This window comes from Rousettus aegyptiacus, unplaced genomic scaffold (genome assembly GCF_014176215.1).
Source record: "Rousettus aegyptiacus isolate mRouAeg1 unplaced genomic scaffold, mRouAeg1.p scaffold_m13_p_10, whole genome shotgun sequence".
Classification (NCBI taxonomy): domain Eukaryota; kingdom Metazoa; phylum Chordata; class Mammalia; order Chiroptera; family Pteropodidae; genus Rousettus; species Rousettus aegyptiacus.
In genome coordinates, this window is record NW_023416285.1 from 85,172,462 (window position 1) to 85,192,412 (window position 19,951).

At 41.9% G+C, this 19,951-nt stretch overlaps 1 protein-coding gene across 5 annotated transcripts in view; it reads left to right on the forward strand.

Moving 5' to 3' along the window:
* Nucleotides 1-2,434: 2,434 nt before the first annotated feature.
* Nucleotides 2,435-19,951, forward strand: part of CUNH10orf67 (chromosome unknown C10orf67 homolog) — an 83,770-nt gene continuing 66,253 nt past the window's right edge. For 4 of the 5 annotated variants that reach the window (XM_016124753.2, XM_016124744.2, XM_016124774.2 and 1 more), the window contains exons 1-4: nt 2,435-2,558; nt 11,202-11,322; nt 15,548-15,691; nt 17,405-17,479. In XM_016124753.2, coding sequence (XP_015980239.2) covers nt 2,464-2,558; nt 11,202-11,322; nt 15,548-15,691; nt 17,405-17,479 — 435 coding nt within the window. In that variant the 5' untranslated portion in view covers nt 2,435-2,463. Of the gene's footprint in view, nt 2,559-11,201; nt 11,323-12,936; nt 14,786-15,547; nt 15,692-17,404; nt 17,480-19,951 lie in introns of those variants that run through there. The other variant, XM_016124785.2, reaches the window with a different exon arrangement.

Sequence of the window (19,951 nt, forward strand, 5' to 3'; positions counted from 1 at the left end):
TCAGCACTTGACTCTTAATCAAATCCTTATGCTATTCAATCTGAGCTGTTATCACTTTTAATAATTGGTAGGTAATATTGTTATATAAATACACATTATATTTATACACATGTATGTTTCAGAGAAGCATTTGAAATTTTAAAATTGATCCTAAATCCTATTAATTTAACAAGTGAAAATTATCTTAGCTTCTGAAATAGTCAAATTTAAAAAAAAAAAAGGGGAAATTTGAAACAATGTATTCATTCCTCAGTTGAGGTTTAGGAGGAAGCAGCGCAGTGTTTGAAGGCCTGGTTGGTATTTGTCCCGCAGTGTGCTATGTACTTCTCTCATTTTGTAGATTACTCTTCCCAACCACCCCGAAAATTTCATTATCCAGTTGTGACTGGTGAGAAAAGAGAGGCTCAGAGACGTTTGCCCAGTGTTCCAAAGCAAGAAAGTTTCAGAGCGAATATATACTTTTTAATGTTTACACCAGAGCTCATGAGTGTCCCACTAAAAATCATGGATGAATTCAACATGTGATACAAGAAGCCTGGATTCATTCCTACAAATATGTTGACAGTGCCAAGTCTGGTTCTTAGAAGTGAGAATGTGATTTTATGAGGCAAGAACACCTGAGAGAGAACTGACAAGAAGAGAAGTATTATGCAGTTAGCAGTTTCAAAAACAATCATCATCATAACATGGTCTCCTAGACACTGAAATCTGAAACTTCTCAATATGCTATATAGCCAGGTTTCAAACAAAGGGGTTTTGTTCAGTGCCTGTTTTTGTGTGTTAGTGTAACTATGCAGTCCCTATCAGTCAACAAATGCTCCACAGAGCTGACCAATGATTCATGAAATCTCCAGTGAGGTCTCCCTTCTCAGTTTCAAAATATTCATTTAGAATTGCATTAGTAAAATAGTCAACGGCTGTTTACTTTCTTTCACTATTTTGGCCTGGTTCTAAACAGATCAGATTTTTTATTTTAACTTGGAATTTTACTATTTACAGTTTAAAATTTCCATCCATTGTGGTAAACCAAAAAAAAAAAAAAAGAAATTCACTTAAGACAATTACAGATATATACATTTCTTTTTCCCAGTGTTTTGATTACATAATAAAATTTTCCTAAGTAGGCTTTAGAAATTAGATATTGAAAATAAAAACCCCCAGAGTAAAAGAAACTCTTTTTCTCCTCTGTTTATCTCTCCAGAGGAAAACAAGCCTTCAGAGGAGATTATTTTGGCATAGGTTATGATATTTTTATTAAATTTATTGCGGCGGCATTGGTTATTAAAATTACATAGGTTTTAAGTGTATAGTTCAATAATATATCATCTGTATATTGCATTGTGTATTTACCACCCAAAGTCAAATCGTCTTCTGTCACCATATATTTGACCCCTCATTTTATGATTTTTTTGTCATTTGGAGCTTTTCCTCTTTGTGCTTAAAAATAACAGTGATGATAATTGCTAAGTGATTTCCTTTTTCTATTTTGGACTTCTAATATCAAAATAACTTCTTTTTCACATAGTTATTGTAGAGAAGAATTTTGTCTCCCGTAGACAATATATTGAAGTGGAAATGTAGTATACTTTGTTCTAAAAGCAGGCAATGATGTATTGATCATATTACAATAGCTCATCTCCTACCAAGTGTCAATGAGCGACACAATTTAAAACAAAGGATGAGCAGGTTTCATGATTAAGATATTTCTCTTATTACACAACCTTAGAAAAAGCGAATTCCACACTACACGATATAGCTCAAAACCTAATATCCTAGTTCTGACCTTCATGTTAAATAGGAATCTAAATCTGTTTAATCTCTGCAAAGAAATTTTTTGTCCGCGAACGCCTGAGTCTGTGGCCAAGTGACAGGTGCAGGCACTTTATCGGGCCGCCTTGGCATTGCTCTGAGAGCCTTGGGTCCCGTAGGTCCCGAGCACAGTTGCTAGATTGGTGCACTAATTTTCAGCCTCCCTGAGGGTGACCTTTAGCACAGGGCAGAAGGCCACCAAAGCTAGGGCCGCCCAGGCCACGCATGTTGGAGAAAGAGAGCAGCTCAGGAATCCATGTCCCCAAGAGCGGGGGGCCTCGCGGGAAGCTGAGCGCAGGCCTTTAGGAGAAGGTAAGGAGAGTTGGGGCGACCAGGGATGCCGCAGGATCATCTGCAGGAGTCCAGCTTCCTGGGGATATGTCCGGGTCGGCCTGGCTCTGGGGCGGGCAGTGAAGAGGGCGCCTTGTCGCAAAGCCTTGGATGGGGCGGGCAACGTTACCCGCATTGGGGGCGACTTCAGCGCCCACCCAGCCGCCCCTCCCTCCCCAGGGAATCCTCAGCCCTCGGATTCCCGCGCCCCGCCCGTTTCCTAGGAGTCGCCATGGCAACGGACGCCAGATTCTGGACTCCGACTTCCTCCAGTCCAAATCTCGGCGCGAGGCGCACCGCCCAGCTGCCCACTCCCGGGCTCGGATGGAGCGCTGGGACCGCACGCCCGAGAGCGAGGAGTGCTGGAACATCCTCGAGAGTCTCGATGCTGCTATTGAGCAATTCCAGATCAGCCCCAGGTGACGGCGCGAGCCGCAAGGCCCCGCGCGGCGCCACCTCCCCCCACCCCACTCCCGCCCCCACGCCGGGTCCAGTCCCTGCGGCCCGCGCCGCATTCCCGTGCCCCGCGGCCGCGCGTCCCCCGGGCCGGGCGCCACTGCTTTCCGGGCTGCAGCTTTGATTTCTTAAAATGTATTACTGTACGCTAAGAGGACGGACTCTGGGGCCAGACAGCCGCGGTCGAATCATCCTGACGACTCTCTTATGGGGCACATGAGTTTGGGCAAGTTACTTAACTTCTCTGTACCTCAGTTCTCTCTTGGGAAAACAGCCATGATTGTGGTGATGATGACGATGAACAGTGCCGACTTCGTAGTTCATCCTGAACATGTAATGAGTGAATCTGGTTGACATGTTTAGAAGCGTGTCATTCATATATATATATATATATATATATATATATATATATACATATAGTACATGGTACCCTTTGTTATTATTCCTTGATCTTTTTTTACAGTTTCTACATTTTATACTCCTTCATCGCCCCATCTGCCTCATTTTTGTTTATTTGAAGCTGATGTTTCTGGAAAAAAAAAATATTTATTTTAAAAAAACCTTTAAAAATTGGTAGGTGGCCAGCACTAGGTTAACCTCCATGGGAGCACTTACAGTTCCCTAAGAAAAGGACTCATGGTGCCAGATGGCCTGGCTCAGAGGCCAAGTCCGTTCACTGAGGCAGCTCCAGAAAGAAAAGGGACCACAGCCGTAGCGGCCAGTAATGGGGACTGACCCAGCGAGACTGTGTACTGCTGAGCGCAGTCTCCCCAGCTCGACTGTCCTAAGTGGGTATGTTTGTTAACATGAATAAGGGCACACATAGGACCAAGCTGACTGGTGGTGGCGAAAGGCCCGAGTTGGCAGTAGTGCGTGGTGAGCACCCTAGGCACACAATGTCTAACCTGTTCTCGTTGTTTACCGGTAGGGATGACTTCCTGCCCTGGATTCTTTGGCATTTCGTGGTGGGTAGTTCTCCAAAAAATTGCACCCGCTGGGCTCAGTGAACAGACCGACAGGGCCAGGTGCTCAGTGAGTGCATGTCTCAGGAACACAGGGACCGCCGATGCCCAGGGTCATGTGTCATCACACGCGGCACTTGGAGGATTGTGCTGGTGTCCTGGGCTGAGGGTTTGAGTGGGAGAGGCTGACTGCAATCCTGGGATTAAGACAGAGTTAGGCGCTGGGGAGGCAGCAGTTTTCCCATGGAGGAAAGCACCACCTTTGTGACGGTGACAGTCCAGGCAGGAAACCAATGACAAACAAGCAAACTACATAATAAGTAAATTGGGTAGTAGTAAGTGCTAAAGAAGAAACAGAGCAGGAAGGAGCAGAGGGAATTGTGTGTGGGGTATAATTTTAGATACCGTGGTCAACGACGGCTTGGCTAAGACGACATTGGGATGAAGACTGCTGGCTTGAGAGGGAGCCTTGCAGATATATTAGGGGACAGAGTGTTCCAGGCAGAGAACAGAAAGCCAAAAGGAATGGGCCTCAGTGTCCCAAGGAGGCCAGTGTGGCTGGAGCAACGGGAAAGGGGAGAGGAGCAGAGATGAGGTCAGAGTTTAGAGCATCGTGCCAGGTAGTGTGGGACCTAGAGCACTGTGAGCGCTTCACCTTTGACTTTGAATGAGGTAATTTGATGAGTTTTTTCAACACCACCAAGCACTCCTCTGAATTCTCAGTGCACACTGGCTGGGTTTCCCAACAGTTAAACGCAATTCTGACACTGTGGACCTGGAGATAACATCAGATCCCACAGGGTAAGGGCGCAGTCCCACAGGACTGCTCCTCCTCTTTCCCTTCAGATGCCAACTGCAAGTCCAGGTGTCCCCTTTGCTTCTGACCATCAGCTATGAATTGGAGGTTTCCGTGATCCCTTCCACTGTTTCGATTAATTTGCTAGAACATCTCACAGAACTCAAGAAATCAGTTTTCTTACTAGGTTATTTGTTTATTACAAAGAATATCAAAGGATACGTATGAACAGCCAGAGGAAGAGACATGTAAGGTGAGGTCCAGAAGGGTCTCAAGCACATGAGTTTTTGTCCCTGCATGTGTATATGTTCTCGTTCCCCAATCTAGAAGCTCTCTGAACCCCTCGTTAAGGGATACTTGTGGAGACTTCATTACATAATCAGGATTGGTTAAACCATTCGGCTCTTGGTGATCGATTCAACCTCCAGCTCTTCTCTGGAGATGGTAGTGGGGAGTGGGACTACAAGGTCCAACTCTCCATCTAATAGTGGTTGATTCCCCAGGCAACCAGCCCCATCTTTAGGGGTTTTCTATAAACGCAGGTGTAGTTGAAAGTTCATTATGATTAACAGTTAACCTTCTGCCCTACCACACTGAAGCTATATCAGGAACTGAGGATGAAAGACCAAATATTGTAACAAAAGATGCTCCCATTTCTCTTGTTACTTAGGGAATTTCAAGGGTTTGGGGAAATGTGAGGCGAGAAGACAAAAATATGTATTTCTTATTATAAATCGTACTATGACACATGGGAACCCGTGAGGGGACTGGTACAAAGGAATGATATGATCTGAATAATCTTTCAACAGGATTTCTCTGCCTACTGTTTTGATATTGGATGATAATGAGGATAAAGGTTGAAACAGAGAAACCAGTTAGGGGATGTACAGGAGGAAAATAATTTTTCCTCGACCCTTCTAGGTTCTTGGCTGAGACCCTAACACCCTCACTCCCCACCCTGTATAAAAGATAGAGTAACAGGAGAAAAACAGAAGTTTAATGACATGTATACCTCCTGTGTACAGGATTGATACTCAAGGAAAAGTTAACTCCCTGAAATGTCAGAGTAAACTAGTATAAGGTCAGATATGCAGATTTGAGTCAGCGCCTCCTCCATTGATAAGATTCTTCTGTGACCCAGTCAGCTTTCTCTTCCAGGTACAGAGGAGGAGGCCATAACAAATGGAGATTTCCCTCATAAATGTAAATTTCCCTTAAAAAAGGGAAACTTCTACTCTGTTTTCAGAGTTTCTCCTGTGTCCACAATTTCTCAAAATAATTGGTTCAAAATAATTCTTATGACAAAAGAGATATATTTTGGGGTATCTGCTACCCTTTAAGTCTGAAGTTCAAAAGGGAGGTCTAGGCTGGCTGTGTCGATTTGGGAGTAATTTGGTACAAAGATGGATCTAGAGCTGGGAGACTTGGTAAGATCCCATAGGAAGTGAGCGTACAAAGAGAAATCTCTTTTAGTCTGTGGGGCACATCAGAGTTGTGTGTTCTCTTCGTAAATATTTATCGATCTGTTTTCTATAATAAATACACACATTAATTTTGCATCAAGTTTATTAAAAAAAAAAAAACATAATCATTATCTTTCCAAGACTGTATTTTCTGCATAACAACCAAGCTATTACCCAGAAATCAAATCACCGAGACTATAAATAAGGACTGTGTAGGAACCACTTAGCTAAATTTGTTTTGATGTGGGTTTCCATTCTAGGCAGCGGGGTTGTCATCTAAAATTAGAGAGATTGGGATTTAATCGGAAGCTGAAGAATGAACCGTCATGTTTCACTTAGACTCTGAATGAGCTATATCTTTCTGAATTAGTCATACAGTAAGCTAGGGCTCAGGGAACTTAGAGTCATGGGCCTATTCTCACTAGGGATAGAGTATAGGAGTCTGCCACTCAGGCTTGTGATGTTAGATGGGTTGCTTACTGTCTTTGAACCTCAGTTTCCACATCTTCAAAACAAGAAAGTTAATCTCTTTCTCATGAGATTATTGGGAGGATAACCTGAGGAGAAAATGTATGAGTCGATGTACATATCTTAATGGAGCACATGGGACAACTTAAGCATTCAATAAGTAGGCACTAATATTATTTTTAGGCCCTTTCTGAAGGAGTTATCTATAAAATTTTTGAACCTGATTTAAAAATACTGTATTGTGGTATTATAATATTGTGGCACCAGAAGGAATAACTGAAAACATTATTCCACGTTTTAAAATCATATCCTGAAAATATATTTTGAGTTCTTTTTTTTTTTTTTGGCACTTTTAATTTATGGTTTTAAAGCTTTATTGAGATATAATTGACACATAACTTTATTTTGTAATATTAACTACCTACAGTCCATAAACCTACTGCCCGTGATAGATTTTTTTTTTTTTGCTTAAAATGGAAAGGAAAGAAAGAACATACATGTTAAAGCTTAATGAAAAATGAAGTGAAAAGGAGGCTCTTGATGCTGGAGAGGTAAAGGACTGCATTTCAAGACTAGAAGGGTGATTCACTGAGGTCTGTTAAATATGCAGCATTATAGACATAAAGAAACAGGTTACGTTTTGCTGGCTGTTTGAGTTTATTATATTGATGCAGCAGCACTCAGGGTCCAGAATAGGAGGCAGACACCTTACCTGTATTTAAACAGGGAATATTTTCTGTTCCTTATCCAACATTAACAAGGACTTTTAACCCATTTCTCGTTTAAGGAAAAAAAGTGCAGCTCTGCTGCCAGTATTAATTTAATTTTACGTAAACACGTTCTTTGAGGCTGAAGCAACCTGACTAGTTTTCAATGTGAAAATAAAATATAAAAACTGTTTCTGGAGTTATTTCTAAACAGAACTTGTCTATAATCCTAATGTAATAGAAATGTATACGTAAATTGAATTTATTAAATAATCTTCAACTAACAACTAACTATTCTAGAATGATGTAATATTATGCATAGGAATGTTATGTTTTCTAGTATTCGACATTTTCATCAATTGAGAATCACTATGTTTTGTAAATAGAAATGCCATTACTAAAAACAGAATGTTATAAATAGAACGATGTCATTTGTTTCCAAAGACTATCGATATACTAGAGTCATGCAAAAATAATAACAAAAGCGAGATATTTCGTGGCAACGTTGGGACTATAATCCACGAGTTATCTCAGGGTAAATGCTAAAGCCGTCAGCACCGCCAGGGAGTATTCTCGGGGCGAACGGGAAGGGGGTTAACTAGTAGAAGGCAAGTAAAGAAGACATAAGCAGTATCTAGTAGCAAACGCAGAGGATGCTGTGACCCTGAGGGCAGAGGAAGAGAAAAAAAGGAAGGAACTAAGAATTTAGAAGCTCCCATCCCACCAAAGGCTGAGATTAGGACCTCTTTGGGAGAGGACATGGTTGGTGGCAGAGAAACTTACCAGAGGGTGTTGGCCGGAGCTGGCCCAGGGGGATGGCTCATCAAGTGGCCAAGAAACGCTGAAAGATGCATACAGGTTCTTTACCTAGCTCCACGAGCCAAGTCTTCATTCCAGACGGCTCCGAGTTCCCAAAAGGACTGCCTTTTTTGTGTTTTTGGTTGCTATATTTTTCCATTAATCTTTGTATCATTGTAGAGGAGGAAACATAATGTTTCTTTTATCCTTCTGGATTCTTGGCTGAGACCCCCCCTGCCCATAATAAAAAACATATTAACAAGAGAAAAAACAAATTAATAACATGTATACACCACTTGACAAGCCATCCTGCGGACCAGCTTCGGCCAACACCCTCTGGCAAGTTTCTCTGCCACCAGCCACGTCCTCTCCCAAGAGGTCCTATAATCTCAGCCTTTGGAGGGGTGGGACCTTCCGAATTCTTAGTTCCTTCCTTCTTTACTCTTCCTCTGCCCTTGGGGTCACAGCTACATTCTGTGTTTGCTACTACAATACTGCTTATGTCTTCCTTATTGCCTTTTACTAGTTAAAAATCCTTGTTAAAGTTTATTAAGGAACAGGAAATATTCCCTGTTTAAATACCGGGATAGTTTCTGCCTCCCGTCTGGACCCTGAGTGCTGCCATATCAATATAATAAACACAAGCAGGCACCGAAACTCAACCTGTTTTTTTATATCTACAATGCTGCACATTCAACCGACCTCAGTGAATAGCCCTTCCAGGCTCGAAATGTAATAACATGTAATAACATGTATATCCAGGAAGACTGAGAAATGGCCCATGCCACCCCGTAAATGCCATCTCCAGCTAAAGGTACAAGAAGTTGTCAGCGGGTGGGGAGAAGCCAGTTATGGGAGGTTATCAGGCAGAGCACACTAAAGGAGGCCATGGTTATTATGTAGATTTAGACCTGAGCTTTCTCCATTGATGAAAGTTTCTAGAGATTGAGCCACCTTCTCTTCCTGGTACAGAGAGGGAAACAGTCCTTACAAATGGAGATTTCACTTATAAACGTAAACTCCCTTACAAAAGAGCAACTTCTACTCAGTTTTGAGAGCTTCTCCTATGTCTGCTTTTTCTTAAAAATCACCCGCTCAAGATAATCCTTATGCCAAAGAGGCATATATTGGGGTGGCAAATTCGGCTCCCCTTCAGCATGGAATTGCTAAGAGGCACCCCAGAGGCTGTCCTGGGTTCTAAAGATAGTTTTCCTGACCCTATTTATAGCAACGGCCCACTTGCCCCTTGGTAATCAGAACCAAATCACTTCAGCTGCCTTTGGTTCAGTGTTTCTGGGAGGCAGCTCTCTTCCCTTAGGACCTACGACCTCCCAACCAGCAGAGCATAAGGTCGTTGAGATGGGAAGGGTTATTAGGTGCAACGGCGAGAAGCATCACTTCCATCTCTACCCCTTGACTGCTGGTGGCTGTGGGAGAGAGAGCACCACTGCTGATTCAAAGCCGACACCGCGCCCTGGAAGACAGGACCACGTGCAGGCATTTGTCTCTCAACCACCATAACCAACCTTTGATAAGCTATTCTACCTTCCCATTAAGCCAGACGCTATTGGGTGACGGGACATGTGATAGGACCAGCCGGTTCCATGGGCGTGAGTCGTGGCTATACTTCTTTTGCTATGAAATGAGGACCTTGATCAGGAGTGATGCTGATGGTGGATAAGGCATTCTGCACGTCAGAATGGATGGTGATTCTGGCAGATGCATTACGGTCAGGGAATGCAAATCTATATCCAGAATATATGTCTGTCTCAGTGAGGATAATGGAAGCGAGTCATTGTTTTCAACCTGCCACCAGATGGCTGGCTATTTTGGTTAATACTTCCATATTAGGGACTCAGTACAGAACTCTGCTGTTGTCTGAGTAGACATTCAACGCTTGCCGCAGCCAAGCCGGCGTCGATAGGGGGCAGAAGGTGTCGTTGAACTCCATTTCTGCCACCCTAGCCATTTTGTTTGGCATGAGGAAGATGCAACCTCATTGTTCCAGGCCACTGAAGAGTGGCCTGAGGAAACTGTAGTCAGCCAAAATCAAGTTCCATGCCCACCCCTGAAACACCTGGCCAGAAGAGCGGGGTCGCCTTGATGGTCTGAGACCAGACAAGAGTTCCCCTCGCCACTGAGAATATGATCACCTTCCCTTGAGTGCTGTAGGAAAGAGATCTGAGGCTCTGCCAGCAAGTAAAAAGGAGTGGGGACTTGCCACGGGGTCCCCCTCAGCAGGATCTGCTCCCGCTGGTCTGTAGACAAGGGAGGACAGAGCACAGACACCCTGTCTTCGGAGCTGGCGCTGAAAAGTCTGGTAATTCCACTCAGGCTTTTATGGCTTTCTTTTTTTAGCTGACATTTTAGAAATCACAGTTGTGGTAAGTTTGATCAACCTCAAAAAGAGAGGCTGCATCCAGAAGACTGGCCTTCTTGTTACTGTGGAGACGCCTGTCATTAAGGTCTGTAGGAGGAGTTTATGAATACTTGTTCCTAGCCTACTTGGGTTTTTTAGGAATCTAGGTTTGAGAATCAAACACAGTGCAGTGGTGTGATCATCGTAAAGAAGCAGTCTGCAAAGTTTTGGGTTTTAGGACCTCTTCATAGTCTTAAAAATTGTTGGGGATCTCAAAGAGCTTTAGTTTAAATTATATCTAGTCATAGTTACCATTTTAGAAGTTTAAAAGGAGAAATTATTTTAAAACAATGATAAACTAATTCTGTATTCATACCAATAACATATTTTAAAGAAAATCAAACTATTTTTCAAAACAAAAACTTTAATGAGGCGTGTAATTGTTTTACATTTTTGCAAATCTTTACAATGCCTGGCTTAATGGAAGATAGCTAATTTCTCCTATCTGCTTCTGCATTCATTCTGGCTGCAGCCATATAACCTGCAGCCTCTGGAAAACTCCACAACATTTGTGAGAAAGTGAAAGCGGAAAAGCCAAACAAGATCTTAATATTATCCTAAAAATAATTTCGACCTTGTGGATTCCCTGAGTGTCTTGGAGCCCCAGGGTTCCTCAAACCACACTTTGAGAACCACTCTCTTAAAGTATTTTTGCTTGCTACGCCTGTGCGTAATTTATAATGGCTTCAAATAGTAGCACACCTAAAATAATACGTGATGTTAAAAGGAGGCTTATAAACTGATCATATCTCAGAAAATGGAAACAAGATGAGTATCATTGGAGCAAAATGCCGCAGTTCAGGGAATCTGATGACCCAGCAGAGTCTAGGCGAAAACCTTAAATTATCAGCGGATCATTCAGAGGTTTCCTCTCTTCATCAATCCCTTTAACCTTTAAAATATGATACGATTTACACAAGATACGCTCGCTAACATATATTTTTAAGGAACTATCTATTCTATGAAGCACATTTAATCTCCATTTTTTTCCAGACTGAACATTTCAGATGATTTGAAAGTTGGCTTTTTTAGCACAGACCACGCTACTCAAACGGATTCCAGTGAAATTGTACCATTAAAAGAGCTGAGCTCATCCACACAAAAGCTAGTGCAGGTAAATATGCGTTTATTTTGAAACTTCCGAGATAATTTTTAAAGTATTATTTGCCTCTATGTCTCTTTCCTTGACAGAATTGAAATAATAAATTTCTAAAAATATTAGTATCTTCTACAAACTTAATCGGATGAAAGTTGTGCTTTAAAAATTGGTATAAACCATTACTTATATTTTTGTCATTTGTGTTGTGTTTATACATGTTAACTTGTTAAGCGTTTTAGAAAATGTCTTTTTGGCATGTAGAAGAATATAAAGAATAATATAATAAATAACTGTTACCCACCATCAGCTTTGTCAAATATTGATATTCTACCCTATTCCTTTGGACCTTTTTTGATGGTAACGAAACAGAAAATTTTATATATATCAGATATCAAGAGTTATTATTAAAATCCTTAATCAATAAAACTGTCACATGGGGTAGCATACTACTATAAATACTCTTGTGTGCTTTGTTTCTGTTTTTTCACTTAACAATAGAACTCGAAAAGCATTCTATATTGGTACATAGAGTTTCCCCATCTATTTCACAAGTACATAGTATCATGAAATGTGCATCCTTTATTTAGCTATCCCCCTATTGTTACCAGTGAGCGGGGACCCTCTCCCAGTGCGTTCTCCAGGTTCTTGATGTCTCGAACAAAGAATTGAGCAAGACACGAAAACACAGTAGAAAAGAAAAGTTTTATTAGAAGAAAAAATATAGTTCCAGATGTGGAAGCAGCCCCGAGCACAAGAAGCGTGGCTCAGAAGACTTGGTAACAAAGCCTTCGGGGGTTTTTATCCCTTTTTGCTGTGGGTGGTTACTTTTCTTAGAGGAGTGGGCTTTCTTGATTGACAATTAAGATTGACAGGACTCAGTGATTCATCATTTTGCTTTCTGTGCGTGTTTGTTCCCAGAATTCAGTCTGTTACAATGACATTAATGAGCCGGGCATATGTATCATATTATAATGATGGTATAATAAGGCTCAGGTGAGTTGAAGGTTGTTGGATTCTTCGTTATGCAGGTGCGAGTGACTGGCATAAACTGGTACTTAAATCTCTGCCTACTGATTTCTTTGTGTGAGTTAAAAAATGCCTTCTGGCTTGCTTCATTGTGGACCAATTCGGGCGGACCCCTTCTAGGATAGGATGACCTCAGTGTCTTTGCCGGCAGACCCAAAACCCCCTAACTAACTCACCTGCCTGACTCTTTTCTAAGACCCATGAACCCGCTTAGTATTAATATGAATGTTGAGGAATGGGAGGTCTCTTCCGTATCTGCTTCCTGCTGAGAAGGGCTATAGTTCCTGCCTACAGGAGTTTCATGGAGCTCTTTACCTTTCCGCCTCAGTCAGGGCAGGGTTTTGGGTTTCCTGCCGAAGTGTCACGTTGGTCCCTAGACAAGGAAAAAGAAGATACAAACTTATTATTTAAATAATATATCTATGAATTTCTCTTATTGATTTGCTTATTAAGAGAGTAAAGGAAAATAGGTTTGTTTAATATATTTCTTAAAGTAAAAAAACCCTTTGGCCTAAAGTCCCCTCCCCCCTCAGACTCTAAGGGCCCTGCCTGGCTTAACACCATTTCTGCTAACAAGGGGCTCATGCTCCTTATCAATAGCCAGAGGATGTGAGTGCCAGGGCAATTATCAGGATTTGAAGGAGAGGGCCTTTTTCCAAAGAAAAGAGTGAAGAAAATGTAACTAGGTTTACTGAAAAGATTAACTCTGTAAGAGATGTCCCATTTCATTTTCTGCTAAAAGATTAAGAATTTTACAAGTGATGTCCCGTCTCACTATTGATGGTCATTTTGGTCATTTCAAATCTTTTATAGTGATGAATAATTCTATACATACTCACATACCAGTAAACGTGTGGTATAAATTCTTAAAAGTGGAATTTCTGTGTCAGGGGATGTATGCATTAGTCATTTTGAAGGGCACTGCCAAATTACCCTGCATAGAAGTTGTACCCATTTTCAATCCCATTAGTAACTTTTGAGACTGTATCTTTTCCTACATACTTGCCACCTTGCTGTCTTTTTTAATGCTGTCAGCAAAGTTTTATAGCCATACTCCCTTGCAGCTAGGCATGACCAAATGCCTAAGTTCTGGTCAGCAGACTTTAGATGGAAATGTTACATGGCACTCGTTGGGAACCTTCTTAAAGACACAGTTTATGTGCACTGCCTGCCACAACCCCCTCCCTTTCTGCCCCCTCCCTTCCTCAAGTCCTTCCTTTTTATTCTCCAGCATCTTTGAGTTGTTGGTGTGTTTTGGTCATATCACATCTAGAGCTTATAGTACCTGAGGGAGTCTGTGGTCCAGTGGGAGTTCATTTGACCACCAGGAACCCTGTGCTTCCCTTCTTCAGAACAAGTAGTCCATATACGGCTAGTTCTCCCAAGGGCAAATCATCCCTGCTTGTTCCTGGAATTTAAGGAATTCTTTAAGACTTCACTTACTCTAGAATATATATGTTTTTAATGACTTCTCAACATAATATCCTTTATGAGTTGACAGCATGATATGAAGAGAAAGAAATATGAGTCAGTCATGACTCTGTTCAAATCTGGCCTTCTTCCACTTATCAGCCACATAATGTTAGACTACTTAGTCACTTAACTTCTCCAAGCGTTGATATTCTCACCTGTAGAACGAAACCTTCTACGTAGTATGAGGATTCTTCCCAGGATGCAAGTACACCAGGTATCAAATTCCAAAGTGAGTGTGAGTTAGATCCCATTTGCAGAATTTGCAAAGGGAAAGTTGCACATCAGATCAGCGACTCTTAGTTCTCAAATCAGATCAAAGCTAATAAAAAAGGGAGTCAGGAGGTGAGGAGGAAAAATTGCTTTCCTTTAGAGAACACTATTGCCATGCTCTTTGTGGGGGAGCGGGTAGCGGAAGTGATCTTCAACCGAAATCTGAGAGGGCACGTGTCAATGGATCTTGAAAGGTGTGCTGCTATCAGAAGACACAGGACTTGTGCTTGATCCACGTGTAAGGAAGCTAAACTAGACAGTAGCAGGAAGATGGAGTGGCTAAATTAGGATCAGTCTACACTTCAGAGTAGTTGAGGTGAGGTATGTGTGATTGTTTTCCATGGACCATATGTGGTGCGTGAGAGAGAGGGAGAGAGAGAGAGAGAGAATGCATGAGAAAGCATGCTAGCCAGTGTAGAGTCATTCCGGGTCCTATCCTGTAGAGTGATCTAGGACAGAGGACTCCCAACAGAAGGGAGAAGAAAAAGGAAAACTAGATTCATAGGGGCTGAGGAAGCAGTAGCAATGATCACTAGAGTAGCAGAGCATCTGATTGGACCAGTATTCAGCGAGCGCATCACAGGAGAGAGGCTCCTGGCAGATGAGAGGGTCCTGGCAATTGGACTCCCTAGAGAAGCTGCATCATCGCCCAATGGAAGAGGAGCTAGTTCTCTCACCCTGCCAGTCTTGGGTGAACCCACACCACCAGGTAGGAACAGCCGTGCTTCTTTATTTCTTCTGCCTTGGCCATGTTGGGGACATAGCAGCTGGAATGTGGGAGGGGACAGGAGACAGAAGGAAAGAGCTCAAGAGTGAATCACTTTCTTTTCCTTGAAGAAAGGCAGCTGCCAATTATCAGTCTCAGCTTGGAGACAGGGAGAAGTCTTCCCCACAAGTGAAGTTGGAAGTGTTTAACTCATAGTGGTCATATTCCAAATGCTGCTTTGAAGCTGTTGTTTGAGTGATGGCAGGACTTTCTTTTCCCAAGAATGAACAAAAGGTCATGGAATTGCCTAAAGGTTCCATTCAGGGTAGGGGGAGATTACCTAGTGAATACATTGTGTTCTGATGATCACAAATAGTAATTTGTCAACACGCTGGTTTAAATTTAAGTGGTTGGCTAGTAGATGCATATCAAGTGTCAGTTTTGTTCATCTTTTCTAATCCAAATTTAACATCTTGAAAACTATACCTTTAGAGGTATGACCAAAGATTGTTGTTACGATGGGTGTTTTGTTCTGTAGGAGAGTAAACTCTAGGAGCCTCTTCTTTCTTACTCGGTTAGCACATATTCTTCCAGCAAACTAACTGGAGTTTCCCAATGTGCATAATATTCGAAAGGTGGTATTACAAGGCAGGACAGGCCCCTGACCAGGGACCCAGGTTAAACACCCAGAACCGGGCAAGATGCTAAAGTCTTATCACAGAGGGCCCTAACTCTCTACAATAATGTATGTTTTTCTATTTGTAGGTTATTAAATCCCTTCAGGTGGATTTCGGTTTCCTCAAACGATTACTTCAACTGAAGTTTGAGGACCGTCTTAAAGAGGAGTCTTTCAATCTCTTCACTGTTCTAAATGATAGGATCCTAACGATCGAAAGACATTATCAACAGGTAGAAGTTCTCTCGTTCCCTTCGTTTTGTGTGTGGACTGATCTTGTGCTTACCTGCGTCACGTACTACAGTTTTGGACTGTTGGCGTAAGAAATGTCCAAACCTGTAGAGAATTTTTATAAGAGTTTATTTGAGCCAAACTGACAACAATGTGCTGGGGAGCAAGATCTCAAATGCTTGCAAGAATAACAGTTTTGCGGCTTCTTTTATGTATTTGAATGTGTTAAGGAGGGAAGTAAGGAAAATTACATAGAGGTGGCAGGAAGCAAGGTGAGGACTGGATTGCAGGATAGTTAACCAGATTATGTACTCTCTTGAGGGTGGTTATGGTTCATTTCAAAGGTGTGTTAACCTAGATGCACAGAAACAGTGGACAGGGCTTACTTAAGGCAAAGATACTAAAACGTTATATGCCTGGAACGTGATCACCTACCATGACCTGCCCAGTTAGGAATTTATGATCAGATCACCCTGCGAGGTTCCTCTTCATAGAACCTCTGTTTTATGCCCACAGAATTTAGCAACTTTTGAGGGTAATTTAATTTGCCTATATTGCATCCCATATAATAGCTACATAGAGCTACATATCGCTATATACCACATATAGGTTTACTATGTGTCAGGAACTTAAAGTCCTCTGTATACAAATTTATTTAAACCTCACATTAGCCTTATGCAGTAGGTATGCTGATTATCCTTCCTTTACAGATAAGGAACAGAAAGGTTAATTAACTTGCTCAAGGTCACCCATTAAAAAACAGAAGAGTTTAGGTTCCGGCCCAGACCATTTGATGCTTGAGATCTGGCTCTTAGTCACAAATTGTATATGATCTTATTTGTGTTTTAGTGGCTCTCAAGGACCTAAGACCTAAAAACTCACTGCTTCGAGAAATTTCTTAAAATCTTTGGTCAGATTAGCATGTTTCTCTGTCATTAGGAACAGACATCACTGTTTTTTCTGTTATAAAACAACAATGAAAAAAAACATCTGTTGTTGACCACACCATTCTAAGTACCATACTAAGCTTTTTAAATGTGTTTCCTCTTTAAGTCTCTTAACAATCCTAAAATGGAACTGCTATCATCCCTGATTTAAGAATAAGGAAACTGAGCCGACAAGGTTAAGTAATTGCTTAAGGTCAGACAGATAGTAAATGGCACAACCATATTGAAATCAATTCTGTCTGACATTAAACCCTATTGTTTACACTGCCTGCTGGAATCAGAATTGGTATCAAAATCAAGGGTATTTTTTTAAATCTACCATCCTTCAGTGTTATCCTAAACAGATGTGGTCAAATGATTCTGTTAATCAGAAAATGATGATAGACTATGGATTAGTGGCTCTAAGTTTCTTTGATGAGCACATCCCATTCAAGAAGACAATATGAATTGCAAATAGACTTTACCTCTTTTAAAAGCAGTTCTAGGAAGACACTAAAAAACTTTGATAGGTAAAATGAAATAAAATGTTCAAATTACCTGTATTTATTTCATCCATATGGGCCCGCTATTGCTTTTAGTTAAGTGTAAGTAAAACTGGAAAGCATTATAATAGCTGTAGCATAGGAGATACGATTTGAAAATGAAGTTTTTAAGGGATTGTGATAATTCGAGTGATGGTTTCCTACTAAGTTCCTCCCTAGCAGTAGGTGTGAAAATTATGTTGGGAAATACATCATGGTTCTCCTTATTTTGGTTTTTGGTTTGCAGAATGAGGATATCATAAGAAAATGCTACAACCAGCAGTTGGCTGACGCCATAGCTGTCATCAAAGGGATGTACAAGGTGGGTTTTCTGTGCTGTACTGGGCGTGGCCAGCTCTCTATCCTGGGAGTGCCCAGAGCCGGGCTTCCCAGTCTGTGTTTTGCCAATGTAAAAAATGTCCAAACCTGTAGGTAATTTTTGTAAGAGTTCATTTACGCAAAACTGATGACATGTGCTGGAGAGCAAATGCTTGCAAGAATAACAGTTTTGCAGCCTCTTTTATTCATTTGAAATTAAGGACGTGGGGTGGAATGTAAGGAGAATTACATGGAGGTGGGAAAAAGCAAGGCGGGGATTGGATTACAGGATAGTTAACAAGATTATGTGCTCTCTTGAGGGTGGTTACGGCTTATTTCAAAGGTGTGTTAACCTAGATGCACAGAAACAATGGGCAGGGCTTGCTTAAGGCAAAAATAAGCCTTTTACTAAAACATGCCTGGGACGTGACCACCCACTGTGACCTGCCCAGTTAGGAATTTATGATTAGATCACCCTTTGAGGTTACTTTCCATAGAACCCCTTTTTTTTTGTCCATAGTTTTTACTTTTGAAAAGCTGTTTTCTCGATTTTTAGATCCCTGAAGAGGAATCCGGCTGTGCTCACATTAAATTGAACAAATTAACACTTTATGGTGGCAGGTATAACTTTCCAGAGACTAGAGAATTCCAGAGTGGTACCCACAGTGCCCCGGTTTGTTTGATGAGCATGCGGTGGGATGGAAGAAGGTCAGACAGTCCTAGCTTGAGTTCATTGGGTCCATAGTTAAGTCCCGGTGAACAATCTCTGACTTTCTGACTTTCGATGGAGAGATTTTTCTAATAATGGGGACATTTCTATCTGCCAGACTGGTGCTTCACTCTCCTGCGTAATGGGAAAATTCAAAGTTTTCAATGTTTATTTTTTTAGGCTTACGAAAGACCTCGTGCTTCTTTTTAGTAGTTATAACTATAGTCTTGTCTTTCATTGCTATATACTTACATGAAAGCATATTTTTTTTAATTTACAGCAAATTGTGCATTAACGGCACACTTCTTTTCATAGCACTTAACACATGTGTGTTTAATTATGTAACTGCTTGTCACATGCCTCCGTTTCGTGCGGACCGTAAGCCTAATGAAGGCAAAGGTGTTGAATTTTTCATCACTGCGTCTTTCCTCTTGTCACTGTGCCTGGTAGGTAATTAGCGATGAGCTAAAAACTGCAAAATTAATGGACAGTTGTCTGTACTCATGGCAGATACTTGTCAGTCAACAATCATCCTCCTTCCTCCTTTATTATTATTATTATTATTAATTATTATTATTATTAGCAGAAGGCTTTTTTATTACAGAAGCCAAAACGCTAGATCCTTTCTTTCTCAGCTTCCTGTTTAGCCATGTATGACATGTTGGCTGTGACCATTGAAGAGGAGGTTACTCTTTCTAGTTACAAGAGACTCGCGGGAAGAAATACCCTTCTTTTTCTTCGCTTGACCTCGTTACATCTCCTTCTGATGCTCTGGTTGCTACACCCAACCCAAAATCAAGGACTGAGCCACTTCGGATGTGCGAAGGGTGGCAGAGCAGGAAGGTAGAAAGCAATGGGGCTGTCGATGATATCGTGGAGGAACTGACGTAACTCTGGACTTGCCCTGCCCCTGGCCCTCTTAGTTCATGAGAGAACAACCCCTGAGTGTTTAAGCCACTGTCAGTTGTCTGTTCAGTTACTTGCAGCTGAAAATATCTATCCCAGGACCGACTGCTCTGTCAATGGTCTCTGTGAGTCTGTGTCCAATTATGTTTCCAAAGGTGGCCGAGATACTGTCTCCCACTCACCCGCTCCTCTGCAACGTCGCCTTGCTCCTCCTCCAGCAGCGGCGCAGCATAATTCCCCTCCCTGAATCCAGGCCAGCCTCAGTGACTTGCTCACAAGCAGGGCAAGACTTCCGAGGCCAGGTCAAAAGCAGCCGTGCAGCTACAGCCTTGTCCTCTTGGAATGTTTAGCCTCCAGATTCTCCTCTCTAGGTGCAGCCGCTATGCTGCCTGGCACAGAACAGAGCCATTTGGGGAGTCTTTGTGTGGGTGCTGGGTCCACAGGCCTGACTGAGTCCAGCCTTCAAGTGGTCTAGCCCCAGACATTCAGTCTTCCCAGCTGAGGTTTCAGACATTACAGAGCAGAGACGAGCCATGCCGCTATGCCTGTCCTGATTCCCTGAACCGCACGCGGTTTATGAGTTCATGAGCACGTTTCAATGATGCTAAGTTTGGGGAGCTGTGTTATGCAGCAATAAATAAATAGCCAGAACAGTAACGCTAAACTCACATCAATAAGTAATTTCTTAAATATATTTGTGGGAGAGATTATTTCTCTAATGGTTCTGCCAGCACAGCGTGGCATCGTAGTTGAGAGTTAGTGCATGTTCTAGAAAAAGGACTCGGGAGTCAGACTTCTTGGGTTTGAATTCTGACCCTGCTGCTTAATTACTGTGTGACCTTAGGCAATGTACTGAACCTC